This window comes from Dictyostelium purpureum, assembly GCF_000190715.1.
Source record: "Dictyostelium purpureum unplaced genomic scaffold DICPUscaffold_245, whole genome shotgun sequence".
Taxonomy (NCBI): Eukaryota; Evosea; class Eumycetozoa; order Dictyosteliales; family Dictyosteliaceae; genus Dictyostelium; species Dictyostelium purpureum.
The window spans coordinates 1-13,075 of NW_003519581.1; the positions used below are offsets into that span (position 1 = coordinate 1).

General features: G+C 21.1%; 6 protein-coding genes across 6 annotated transcripts in view; 1 reads left to right on the forward strand and 5 right to left on the reverse strand.

The window, feature by feature from the left end:
- Positions 1–787: 787 nt before the first annotated feature.
- DICPUDRAFT_57008 (uncharacterized protein) lies at positions 788–2,332 on the reverse strand (the record flags this gene model as incomplete). The annotated part of the gene is made up of 3 exons (XM_003290815.1): positions 788–1,571; positions 1,641–2,125; positions 2,212–2,332. The coding sequence occupies 3 exons, from the start codon at positions 2,330–2,332 to the stop codon at positions 900–902; spliced, it is 1,278 nt and encodes a 425-aa protein (XP_003290863.1). The 3' UTR covers positions 788–899.
- A 666-nt stretch (positions 2,333–2,998) lies between these two features.
- DICPUDRAFT_155396 (uncharacterized protein) lies at positions 2,999–5,684 on the reverse strand (the record flags this gene model as incomplete). Its single annotated transcript, XM_003290816.1, has 2 exons — positions 2,999–5,202; positions 5,270–5,684. The coding sequence occupies 2 exons, from the start codon at positions 5,682–5,684 to the stop codon at positions 2,999–3,001; spliced, it is 2,619 nt and encodes an 872-aa protein (XP_003290864.1).
- Positions 5,685–6,356: 672 nt separating this feature from the next.
- On the forward strand, positions 6,357–6,921 carry DICPUDRAFT_98832 (uncharacterized protein; the record flags this gene model as incomplete). The annotated part of the gene is made up of 2 exons (XM_003290808.1): positions 6,357–6,624; positions 6,692–6,921. 2 exons carry the CDS (start codon positions 6,357–6,359, stop codon positions 6,796–6,798), a joined length of 375 nt encoding a protein of 124 aa, XP_003290856.1. The 3' UTR covers positions 6,799–6,921.
- Positions 6,922–7,002: 81 nt separating this feature from the next.
- DICPUDRAFT_155398 (uncharacterized protein) lies at positions 7,003–10,903 on the reverse strand (the record flags this gene model as incomplete). Its single annotated transcript, XM_003290817.1, has 5 exons — positions 7,003–8,431; positions 8,501–8,576; positions 9,162–9,869; positions 10,200–10,583; positions 10,672–10,903. 5 exons carry the CDS (start codon positions 10,901–10,903, stop codon positions 7,003–7,005), a joined length of 2,829 nt encoding a protein of 942 aa, XP_003290865.1.
- Positions 10,904–11,297: 394 nt separating this feature from the next.
- Positions 11,298–12,161, reverse strand: DICPUDRAFT_81570 (uncharacterized protein; the record flags this gene model as incomplete). The annotated part of the gene is made up of 4 exons (XM_003290818.1): positions 11,298–11,419; positions 11,494–11,847; positions 11,921–12,008; positions 12,078–12,161. The coding sequence occupies 4 exons, from the start codon at positions 12,159–12,161 to the stop codon at positions 11,298–11,300; spliced, it is 648 nt and encodes a 215-aa protein (XP_003290866.1).
- A 781-nt stretch (positions 12,162–12,942) lies between these two features.
- Positions 12,943–13,075, reverse strand: part of DICPUDRAFT_98833 (uncharacterized protein) — a gene marked incomplete at its 3' end in the record, with an annotated part of 2,502 nt that continues 2,369 nt past the window's right edge. The window contains exon 5 of the mRNA XM_003290819.1: positions 12,943–13,032. Coding sequence (XP_003290867.1) covers positions 12,943–13,032 — 90 coding nt within the window. The remainder of the gene's footprint in view (positions 13,033–13,075) is intronic.

The following is a 13,075-nucleotide window of genomic DNA, read 5'->3' on the forward strand; positions in this document are numbered from 1 at the left end:
GTTGTGTTAAGTGGTGATTTTTTATTATTATTTTTATTTTTATTTTTATTATTATTATTATTATTATTATTATTATTATTATTATTGTTTTAATGTTTTATTGTTATTTTAGTCTATTATTCCATGTTTTTTTTTTTTAAAAAAAAATTATATATAATTAATCTTTACCTTTCAAAAATAAAATTGATATATTTGTCTTTTTTTTAATATATAAAAAATTTAATATATCTATAAATATAATTATTTATATTTATATAAAATTAATAAAAAGCAATTTTAGTATTTATTTCTTTTTAGAAATTAGGACAATACATGATTTATATATAAATTAAAATATTTTGTATAATTTTTTTTTTTTTTTTGGGAGGTAGAAAAAAAAAAATATAAAAAAAAAATAAAATAAAATATAAAAAAAATAAAGATATATTTATGATAATATTATATTATTTAATATGAAAATCGTCATTATATTATTCAATAAAAAATTAAATTTTAAATTAAAATTAAATAATTATTAAATTACAAAAAAAAAAAAAAAATTTCCTTTTGGGGTATATACATTCATACCTCTTATAAAAAAAAAAATTATTAAAAATTATTAAAAATATTTATTTATTTAAATATTTATTTAATTATTTATTTATTTTATTTTATTTTGAACTTGTTTATTAATAAAATATAAATATAAATATAAATATAAATATAAAACAAAAAAAAAAAAAAAAAAAAAAAAAAAAAAAAATTAAATATTCAAATTATTCTTTTTTTTTTTTTTGAATATAAATTTATAAATATTATAAAATTATATTATGATTTTCTTTAATAATTTTAAATTGCTAATATAATATATATATTGGTATAAAATTTAAATTTAATATAAAAAAGTGATATTGTTATTGCTATATAAATTCATTACTATTATTATTAAAATTTGGATGTTGTTGTTGTTGATGTTGATTAATTTGTTGTTGTTGTTGAAGTTGAATTTGGTACTGTTGTACTTGAATTAAATTATTTAATTGATTTAAAATTATAGTTTGGTTTGTTTCCAATTGTTTGATTTTAGATTCTAAGGATTCTCTAACATTACGTTCCTCTTCTAATTTCATTTCGAATAATGATTTTAGTTCAATTATTTGAGGAGTCGAGTCATTTTGAGTTTCTTGGCATTGTGATTGAATGGCTCTTTTATCTCTTCTCATTCTACCCAATGTTTTAGCATACTCTATATATTTTACACAAAAATCTGCTTCTCTATCGTTAAACATTGAACGATTTTGAGAGATGCTAAATGTCTTTTGCCATCTCCATCTTCTCCAAACCAATTGGATTAATCTGGCAGCTGCATCCCTTTCTTTCTTTTGTGCCTCTACTAATGTTACAATATTTAATACTGGTCTTTGATGTGATGTTGCTTGTGTTAATCTACCAAAACTTTCAATTACAAATGATAATAATAATAAACCAAAGACACATGATACAATTGCTGAAAATCTTCCAATAAAAGTTTGCGGGTTATATTCATCATATGTGTCGGTTGGCCACCCTGTAACCATACTTAAAAATGAAATCTAAAATAATTAAACAATAAATTAGTACATTATTAAAAAATTTTTTTTAAAACTATAATTTATATTTACATAAAATGCAACTGGAAAAGTAAAACCAGAGAACTTTTCTCTTTCGAAAACATATAATATTTGACCAGTAACAGAAAGTACAACCAATGTAAACGATAGATAAGTTAAAATTGGAGCAACAGAAATGATATATTTTAAACTGAGTACCCAATTAAACTTTGGAGAAACATCTTTTACCAATTGTTTAGTAATATGTTGTCTTAATTTATAGATTGGGCTATAATCTCTTAGTACTCTACAAAAGAGATATAACCTGAGCCACATAAATAAGCCCCATTTTGGATCTTTATACCATGTATATTCTGTTGAAATAAATGGAAGAGGTTGTAATGAACAAACTAATATTTCTAACCAAAATAACGGCCCAACTTTTGTAGATTTTAAAACATTAAGTCTTGTTACTCTAAAACCCCTAGCTCTTTTTGTTAACCAATTATGTGTTACTTCTGATAATAATAATGAATAATATTCAATTAATTGAAGTACTAAAAAAAAAAAAAAAAAATTAATATTTAAATTTTTTGATATTATTACAAATTATTATTATTTTTAAATAAAATGAGTAATTTACCTAAAAAAAGTGATGTTATAAATATTAATATTCTAATGATTTGTGATGCTCTATTAATTTCGATATGATTATCTACCCAAGAAGTTTCAAGTTCTATACACATTAATCCAACACCAAGCATACCATTTAATAAAATAAATAAATATCTTGTCTTTAAACGATTATCTGTTTGTTCTGAACGATATTCACTTATTAAAAATAAAATATTTTAATATTAAATAAATTTTAAATTTTAAACAATTATTTAAATTTGTAATACATACTTGTATTTGTCTATATTCCCTAAAATTTTTGATTCTTCAATTATCGGAGTATAATCATCTTTAAATCTTTGAAGATTAATTAAAGCTTTTCTTCTTGACATTATTTAATATTAAATAAGTATTATATTTTATTATTATTATATAAAGAAAAGAGGTTAAAAAAAAAAATTTATGGTGGGTTGTTAATTATTACTATTTATTTTTATTTGAAAAACAATTAAAAAAAAAAAAATAAATAATTTAAAAATTATTTATGAAAAAAAAAATAAAGAAACTATATCCTTTATTTATTATTTATTTATATATTATTAGTTTAGTTTAAATTATATAAAATAAAAAAAATAAAAAAAAGAAATTTAAAAAAAAAAATTAAAAAAAAAAAATAATTTTAATTTTTTTAATATTTTTTTTTTTTTTTTTTTTATTAGATGTGTGGAAAGATTTTTTTTTAATTATAGTAATTATTTTGACTAAAATAGTTAAACTATTTATATTGAATTTTTTTTTATTTATTATAATTTTTATTATAATTCCCAAATTAATTTTGATAATTCGTTTATATTTTGTGCATTTCTATAATTGGGGTAATGTCTGGTAATAGTTGTGATTGCATCGCAGTGATGGATTAAAGTATAGGACATTGCTCTTTTAATGAATGATTCTGGATTTTGATTATAATATTCCAACCATGATTTACTTGATCCATCTATAAATTTTAATTTATAATTTTCTAAAAATGATCTGAGTCTTGTTTTATTACCGGCAAATAAAGAGATGTGCAATGAAACCAATTCATACCAACGATCACCAATTTGAGAATCACCTAAATCTATTAAATGGGTTGGCTCCCATATATTTACGGTTTTAGTATTTGATGGTTTTATTTTATTTTGAAATTGAATTTTTTTTGAATTTTTAATTTTATTTGTTGGGGGTTGTGGTTGTTTATTTAAAATTACAGTTGACTTTTCAATTCCCAAAACATTTTCATCAGTTAAATCACCATGAATAAAACATGGCTCTAAAGTTGTATCAATTAATTGATAAATATCATTTGGTAAATATGATTCCATTTGTGAACGAATATGTACTGGTAAACCATTCCAATTCCAATGATTATAAATATATTTTTTTTCGATTTCTTTTAAATATTTCTTCCATGGTAACCATTTATCACTACCTGATGAATAAAAATCTTTAATATTTTGATTTGAATCGGCATTGGATTGGTCTATATCAATTGAATGAAGTTGATAAACTGTTTGATTTAAAAATTCAATTAATTTTTCTTCTGCAATTAAGGTATCTTCCTCTTCATCATCGTCCTCATCATCGTTTTCATCATCGTCTGGTGATGGAAAATTATAAGGATATGGTAATGCTTCAGGAACCTCTTGTACATCTTGTAAATTTAATTTATCTTGTAAAAATTCGGTAACAATATAAGGCCATTTCCATTCATCTTCATTTACTGGTGTTTCTAAAACTTGATTGATTTTACCACTACTGAGTAATTTTGGGAATCTTGAGTGTAAAATTTCATTTTCTTTAATTTTTAAATAGACATAAATCTCATTGGACCATGATTTTTCACCACCAGACAATTCTGAACAATAAAATTTAACCACAAATTTATTGTCAACAATAAATACTGGACTTTGACCTGATGTTGGCATTTGAATATCTAATGAGGACTCTTGAATATCTTGATCAATAAGTTTATTATATTTTAATAATTTGATTACAATTGGGTTCCAATACTTTTCATCGTCAAATGAGTGTACAAATTGATTATTTTTAAATTCAAACTCTTTAAACTTTTCTGTAAACTCTGGCTTTTCTCTAAGTAAATGTTGTTTAAATTGGTCATAGTCTTTACGATCGTGCTCAGTACCTGATAAATCTTGACACACTTGAGTAAAGTTTTGTGAATCACAAAAGTTTTGTGTAACAGCAATAGATTCTTCTAAATTTAAAACCATATGCCACCAGCCACCTGGTACAAAAATAGTTTCACCTGGCTCTTGGATACACTCGATTGGTCTATAATCTGGTGGTAAATATGGATATACTTCTAATAGCCAGAGTAATGATGGTGGAGACCCATAAATCTTTTCTTCGAAATCCTCTAAATCGACTGTGTATGGAGTAAAAGCTGGTGGATACATTAACCATCTCTTTTTACCACTAATCAATGAATTCCACGCACTAGTGCCAGCTGGGTCAATATGCCAAGAGGCACCACTTCTTTCTGGACCAATAACAAGCCATCTAAAATGAGGTCTTTCTTCTGGACCTGAATATTGAAAGAGATCCTCTGGGAAATATTTTGGTACTTTATATTGTTCTAAAAGTGATGGAGCTTTTTCGCCAAATGCTTGGTCAAAAACATAAAGTGGCTCTTCATCATTTTGAGTCTTCATATATTGTACATAGTCTCTAAAGGTCATTTGAATTCTTTTATTGTCTTGATGGGCAATTTTAAAAATTGTATCACCATACTTTTCAATTAATTTCTCAGTTGTCCATTCACCATTCATACATCCGGTACCATCTTGAGCCCCTTTGAAAATTACTGGTATATTTGGGGTTTCGAAATCCCTAATAAACTCTTCTACTGTTAAACTATTACTGTCAATATGTTTGACATGTCCTAAATCGAACCCATAATTCCTGACACTCATATGTCTTCTTAACCATCTTGTATAAATTTCGTGTGATTGGAATTCTATAAAAATATTAATATTTTTTTTTTAAAAATTTTAATAAAATAATAAAAAATATATTATACTTACTTGGAAAAGATAATTGAATATATGGTGATGTATATTGAAAATTATTTGGGTAGAGAAAAGATATAGCTGAAATTTTCCAATTTTGAATATATTTAACTTGTTCTTTTCTATCTTTTATTTGTTTAAAGAATGCATCTTTCCATAATCTATCATCATTACATAATATATAAAATCCTGCACTAATTCCCTGGTATTTAATTAATTCTTCACATGAAAACTCTGAAAGAATTTCATTTAAAATAAATTGATCTTCAAGTACCGAAAATGCACCTAATGTATTATTCTTAAACTTTAGTATTTCTTCTTGTTCTTTTTTTTGTTTTATTTTTTGAGTTTGTTTTGATTTTTGTTGTTTTTTTTTATTATTATTATTATTATTATTATTATTTTGTTGTGGTTTAATTTTTGATACCATTTTTTAATTATTTAATAATGATAAATTATCAAAATTATAATTAAATTTAATATTATTAGTTTTAATATTAAAAAAAATAAAAAAATATTTAGTTTTTATTATATTTATTTTTTTTTTTTTTTTTTTTAATTTTTATTTTTTTTTTTTAAAAAAAAAATAAAAAATTTTAAAATTAAATGAAAAAAAAAAATCTTTAAAAAAAATTATTACTTGAATTCATGAGATTTTTTATTATATTAATACATCATAGGGCATTCATGTAACTGATGTGCAAAATTGTACAAATGATTTCTTTTTAAATTTTTTTTTTAAAAAATTTTTTTTTTTTTTTTTTTTATATAAATTTATAAAAATCAAAAGTTTTTTTTTATTTTTTTTATTTTTTCAATTAAATTTATACAAAGGTATTAAAGTCATATATTAATAATATATAAATTTTTTATATTTTTCATTTATTGTATTTTTATTGTATTTCGATATTGTTTTTTTTTTTTTTTATTATAATAAATATTTTTCTTTTTTTTTTTTTTAAAAAAAATCAATTTTATTTTTTTCTTTATATATATTAATTTAAATATTAATATAAAGTAATATAAAAAAAATAAAAAAACTAATCTATTAATTTATTATTATAACATTATACTAATTTTTTTTTTTTTTTTTCTTATACAGATGAGTTATCCAAATCAATACCCATATGGACAACCAGGTTATCCACAATATCCACCAGGTTCTATCCCACCACAAGGTTATTCCCAATATCCACCAGGTACTGTTCCACCACCACCAGGTGCTTACCCACCAATGGCTCCAGGTGCTTACCCACCAGGTCAATATGTCGGCGTTCCAGGTTCATACCCACACGGTCATGTAACTCCAATGGCCTATCCACCAGGTGCCTATCCAGTCGGTCATCATCATGGTCATTACAAACATAAAGGTAATTATAGTTTTTAAAAATAAATATTCTCATTTATAATATTAATGTAATTTCTTTTAAAATTTAGGTTACAAACATAAACACAAGAAATTCAAGCATAAGGGTTTCAAAGGTTTCAAAAAGGGTTTCAAAGGTTTCAAAAAAGGTTTCAAGAAAGGTTTCTACAAACATTAAATAGTTTTTTTTTTATAAAAGTTATTTTTTTTTTTCAACAATTATTAAAATAATCATCATTTGATAAATTATTTCAATTTTTTTAAATAAAAAAATATTGTATAATATTAATTAAAAAACCTCAAAAATTTTACCATTCTTTTTTTTTTTATTTATTTATTTATTTTATTTATTTATTTTAAAACAAAAATTTTATTAATAAATTTACATTATATTACATTTTGAATTATTAGTACTTTCTTTAATGGGTTTATAAACATAAGGTTCTATTTTTTTTTTTTCGAAATAACCTTTATCTTTTTTATATACAAATGTTGGTGTTCTATTTAGACTATCCATTGAAATATTAAACCATGTTTCTGAATTTTTAATTGTTGTTGGTTTGCCTCTTTGTTTTATAATTTCTTTTAAAACTGGTTTTGTAGAAGATGATGATTCATTATTATTATTATTATTGTTTAATATTTCATTAATATTTTCTTTTTCAACTGATTCTTTATTTTCTTCTATTACTATAAAATTTTCTTTATTTAAGTCATTTAAAATTTCTTTTAAATCATTTCCATGTTGACCATTTGATTTTAATTCTTTTTCATAATCTTTGAATTTTTCTTTATTTGCTTCTCTATAACAAATTGCTAAAAACATTTCGGTAATTAAGTCAAATTTGTTAAATTTTATACAAAGACCACCAGTTCTCTCCGCAATTTCTTGATAGAAACAACATTCTTTAATTGCTTGAATACCATAGATTTTGATACCCATATCAAAAAGATTATCACATTCTTCAAACCAATTGATATGTAAATTAGTAAATGAAGGTTCGTGAGGATTGGAATCACCAATCATAACAAATGCCTTTGATGTATGCTTTGACCATGATAATTCTTTTGCTTTATATAATGCATATTCATATGCCTCTGGTACATCACCTCCGCTAGTATGAGGGATTTTAGTAATGAAAGTTGTTAATTTTTCAACATTTTCGGTTAAATCTAAAGTTGTTATGACATTTTCACGGTCACAATAATCTCCCAAACCCATAATTCCTATTTTAATATTTGGAATGGTTTGCATTAAACGGGTTACTGTTTGATTTACTTTGGATTTAACTGATTCTATAACTGAAGCCATACTACCAGTAGTATCAAAACAAAAAACTATTTCAACATCTGATGAGATTGATGATTCTACAAAACTTTTTAACAATTCACTCTCATTAATTGAATCTTCGACTGCAGTTGATGTAGTTGTTGAGAATGATGAAGAAGATGTATCAGTTTCTATTAATTTCATATCTAGGACATCATTCATTGAGACTTTTTCTTGTAATGCCATTGATTCATTTAAATCAATTCCATGTTTGCATAATACAATTTTTGAGGTTTTAACTTCCGAATATTCAATACCAATTTCCTCTCTAATATTTTTTATTAAATGCAATACTTTTAATCCATCATTGTTTGGAATTGATATTGGAAATAGTTTTTCTTTATAGGATATTTCAACTACTAATTCTTTGATTAAAATCATATGAATAGTGCATTCTTTTTTGATTCCAAATTGACCAATAGTACCTTTTGATAATAAATCTCCTGCATAAATTAAATTAAATTGAAATAATTTTTTTTCACTATTAAATAAAAAAAATTAATATACGTTTTAATAAGAAATTTATAATTTATAAATATTTTTTACTAACCATCTTTCTGATACTTTTTTATATAAAATATCAATATTGTCTTCTAGATTTACATCTAATGAAAATGTTACTGATTCTGTTTTAATTAAAATTATCATATTTGTATTTTTTTTTGATTTAATTGTTAAATATATTAAAAATATAAAATATAAAAAAAATAAAAGTTTTTATATAAAAAAAAAAAAGTATGACCTAAAAAAAAAATTTTATTCAATGAATTTTTTTTTAATAATATTTTTATAAATTTTATTTTCAATTTTTAAATTATCTATTTTTAATTTTTAAAATAATTTTTTTTAATAAAACAAAATATTAGAAATAATTTATAAAATAATTTAATATTAAATCAAAAATAGATATATCACCAAAGTGAATCTTTTTTATTTAATTTTTTTTTTTTTTTTTTTTGAAAAATATTATTTAAAAAATATTTTTTTTTAATCATTACTTTTGAAAAGTGAGTTATTAAATTTTTTTTTTTCTATTGGTCTTTGTAATATTGGTTTAGTTTTTATTTTTTTTTCTTCAATTTCCCCATTTCTTATAACAAAATCTTCAAAATTAATATAACCACCACCAATTCTTACAAAAATATTATTTTTTTGAACAACCAAATTTATTATTTTTGTACCAAATCGATATTTTTCAAATGATATCTTACTAAAGTTTGAGGGTACTAATAGTTTTTTATTATTCTTAAAGTTGTCTACTATATCATCGATTATTGCATTATCTTCTAATGAATTATTGTTTTCAATTTCTGAATTATTATCATTTTTACTATTGTTTATGCAAAATTTTATTTCCCTATTTTTTTTAATGCCACTATCTTGAAATTTATTTTTATTTTTATTAAAATAATAAATAAAATTATTTATATAATGATTATTATAAAATCCTAAATGTAAATTATAATAATGTATTAAATTTTTTAAGAATGATTCCAGCAATATTGAAACATTCTCCAAACTGTTTGAAATAATTTCTCTATTATTAATTAAATAAACATGGTTATGAAATGATTTTAATGTATCTATTAATGATTTATTGTGTTGCTTTTCAATTTCTTTAAAACAACTATAGTTTGAGTTTAAATCTATTAATCTTTTATTATATTGTTCAATTATTACATTAGTTTTGTTATTTAATTCTTCCATTTGATTTTTAATATAAATTAAAATTTCATCTTCACCTTCATTATTATTACACATTAAATAGTTTTCAAAAGAATTTGTTATTTTGTTATCTATTGACTCTATACTTTCTTTAATATTGTTATTTTGAAATATAACATTTGAATTTAAGTTTATCAATTTTAAATTTAAAGAATTTATTTTAATTTGAAATTCGTCAAATACACCAATTACCTCTAAATAATTAAAACTATATGATTTAACAGGATGATTATTAATTTGATTTTTTATTTGATTTTTATTTATTTTTTTATAATCATTATTTATTATTAAGTTATTATTATTAAAATTATTATTGTTTAAAATATTTAAAATTGTTTCTAAATTGTTGTTGTATGTTTGATTGTTTTTTAATGATTTTATAATTGGTTTTAGATTATTTATTTTTTTATTTATTTCTATATATTTTGATTGAAATTGATAAATTTCATTTAGAGTTGCTTTAATTTTAAGTAAATATTCATTATTTTCTCTAAAATTATTTAATAAAAAATAAATTATTTTACTATCCAGATTATTTTTTTCATAAAAATATATTTGTTTTATATTATTTTCGTTTTTTTTAATTTGATTAAATTGTTTTAGTAATTTTATAAGTTTTAAATTGGTTTTATTGTTTAATTCTAAATGTATCAATGGTGATGAATCTGAATTTGATAGTGAATTTAATGTAGAAAGAGGTGATGATAATGGTGGTAGTGTTAATAGAGATGTGGGGGTAGGTGGGGTATCAAATTTATTTTCAATAAAAGTGTCATATCCTTTATTATTTTTTAATTTATCCTCTAAATTTAATAATTTTAAATTGGATGATCTATTTGAAATTGCTTCAATCCAATAAATTCTATCTTCTTCTTTATTGCTATAAAAGTAATATACTCTTCCTGGTGCTAAATTTAAAAAAAAACATTTTAAAAACCACAATTAAAAAATATAAATAATATTAATAAAAAAAATATAATTTTATAGAATTCATACTTGTTATCTCAAAGCCCCATACTGAATTTGAATTAAAATTCTTATCATTGGAAATATTAAAATCTAAAATATCCTTTATTTTAATTGACCCACATAATTTTTTTTGGTCAGCTGAATCATAATAATAAATAATATCATCATACTCTGAAATTATAAAATATCTTTTTTTATAATACTTTATTAATCCTTTTTGTGTATACTTAAATAAATATCCACTATATTTAATTTCCATTGTTTTGATAATTTCTTTTATATTATAAATTATAAAAAATAAAAAAATAAAATAATCATAAAAAAAATATAATTTTTAAAATTTTATTTATTGAATTTTATTTAAATATAAATAAAAAAATAAAAAATAAAAAATAATTATTAATTATTTTTAATCTAAATATACGTGTGAAAAAATTAAATATAATTTTATTATTTGTAAATAATAAATAAATAATAAAATATAAACACACTCTTATATTTTTTTTAAAAATAATAATAGAGAAATTTATAATTGAAAAAATATTATAGATTATTAATGTTTAAAATATTTATAAATAAATTTTATTTATCCTATTTGAAATTATTGAAACTGTATATATATCGAAAAAATGAAAATGAAAATGAAAATTCATTTATGGATACCAGTTAAGATCAGCACCAACACCACAGTTAAGACCTTGATCGTTGTATTGTTTAATAGCTGGGCTTGACCAACCAGCAAATGGTGAGAAATCTGAGAAACTTGGGTTACCATCTAAAAATGATCAAGTAAAGAGAGTTAGTGTGGGTTTTTTGATTTATTTAAATATAGAATTATTAAATACATACCATAATGAGCATACCAGAGTGGATAGCTAGCACCACCTGCCCAGTCACCCATGATTGGGATCCATTGTGATTCAGAGGTATAGATACCAATATGAGCACCAACTGATTCAAGACCACTGATTAATTCGTTAAAGAAAGCTTGATTGGCACCTTGGTCATCGCCCCAATATAAACCTGGACCCTCAATATCTAACCAGATCATACCAAAGTTAGCACCTGTGTCCTTTAAATGATTTACTAATGAAACAGCTTGACCAGCACCATTACCACATGATGAGCATGGGAATAAATATGAGTCAACATATTCAACACCAGCATCACGAGCATTTATAATTGATTGAGCTCCATTTGGATCTTAATTTATAAATAAAAAAGATTAGTTTAAATTAATAATAAAAAACTCATATAAAAAATATTTTAAACATACCAATTTCACCAGTGCTGCAATAACCTCTAACAATGGCAAAGTCAAAACCAGCATTTTTAGCACATTGGAAAAATCCAACAGATGCAGCCTTTAGGAGTAATATTTAATAAATATTAGTAAATTAATAAAGTAAAAAAATTAAAAATTAAAAATTTACCTGACTAATATCAATACCCGAGAAAGCAACAGTTCTTTGAACAGCTAAGAAAATTAAAGAAATAAGTAATAAAAATAATCTCATTTTATGTATTTGAGAGAAAAGAGAAAATAATAATTTTTTATAAAAACTTTTTCAATTTATAAAAAAAATACAATCTATTTTTTTTTAAAGGATGATTATAAAAATTAATAAAAAAATAAATAAAAAAATAAGATATTTTAAAAAAAGATTTTTTTAATACCAGGTTTATAAAAAATTAATTTTTTATTTATTTTTTAATTTTTTTAATCATCCTTTAACAAAAAAATATAAAATATCTTTTTAATGATATTTCAATAAAACTTTTTTTTTATAAAAATGGGTTTTAATGAAAAATTATTACGGAGGAGATAATTTTAAATAATAATTATAATAAAATAAAATTAATAATAAAAACAAAGATAATATGGTTATAGTTTTTAATTAAATATTTGTTTTATAAAATATTAATAAATATAAAAAAACAATAATTGGATTCTCTATTTTTTTTTTTTTTTTTTTTTTAAATTTAAATTTAAATTTTTTTTTTTTTTATTTTTTTTAATTTTTTTTAATTTTTTTTTAATATTTTTCAATTATGGCAACCTTAACACCCAATAGCACCAGCAATAGTAATACAGATAATAATACTACAGCTCCAGATATTATATGGATCAGATTATAAACTTAAAAAACAAAGATGATATAAATAATATAGTTGGATTACAAACTGGAATGTTGGTATTATTTGTAATTAATTTTATATTCAAAACAAAATTTATCTAATTTTATTATTATTTTAGATTAAAAAAACAATATGAAACCAATAGTAGGCTAAATCATTTTAATGGCTATTCGTCTCAAAAATTTTCAGGCTATCAACCGATTTTGAAAAACATACAAAAATGGTAAAGGAGATGGAAATAGTTTGAAACTATTATTTAAAAAACAAGGGAACATGAAAATATAATAATAAA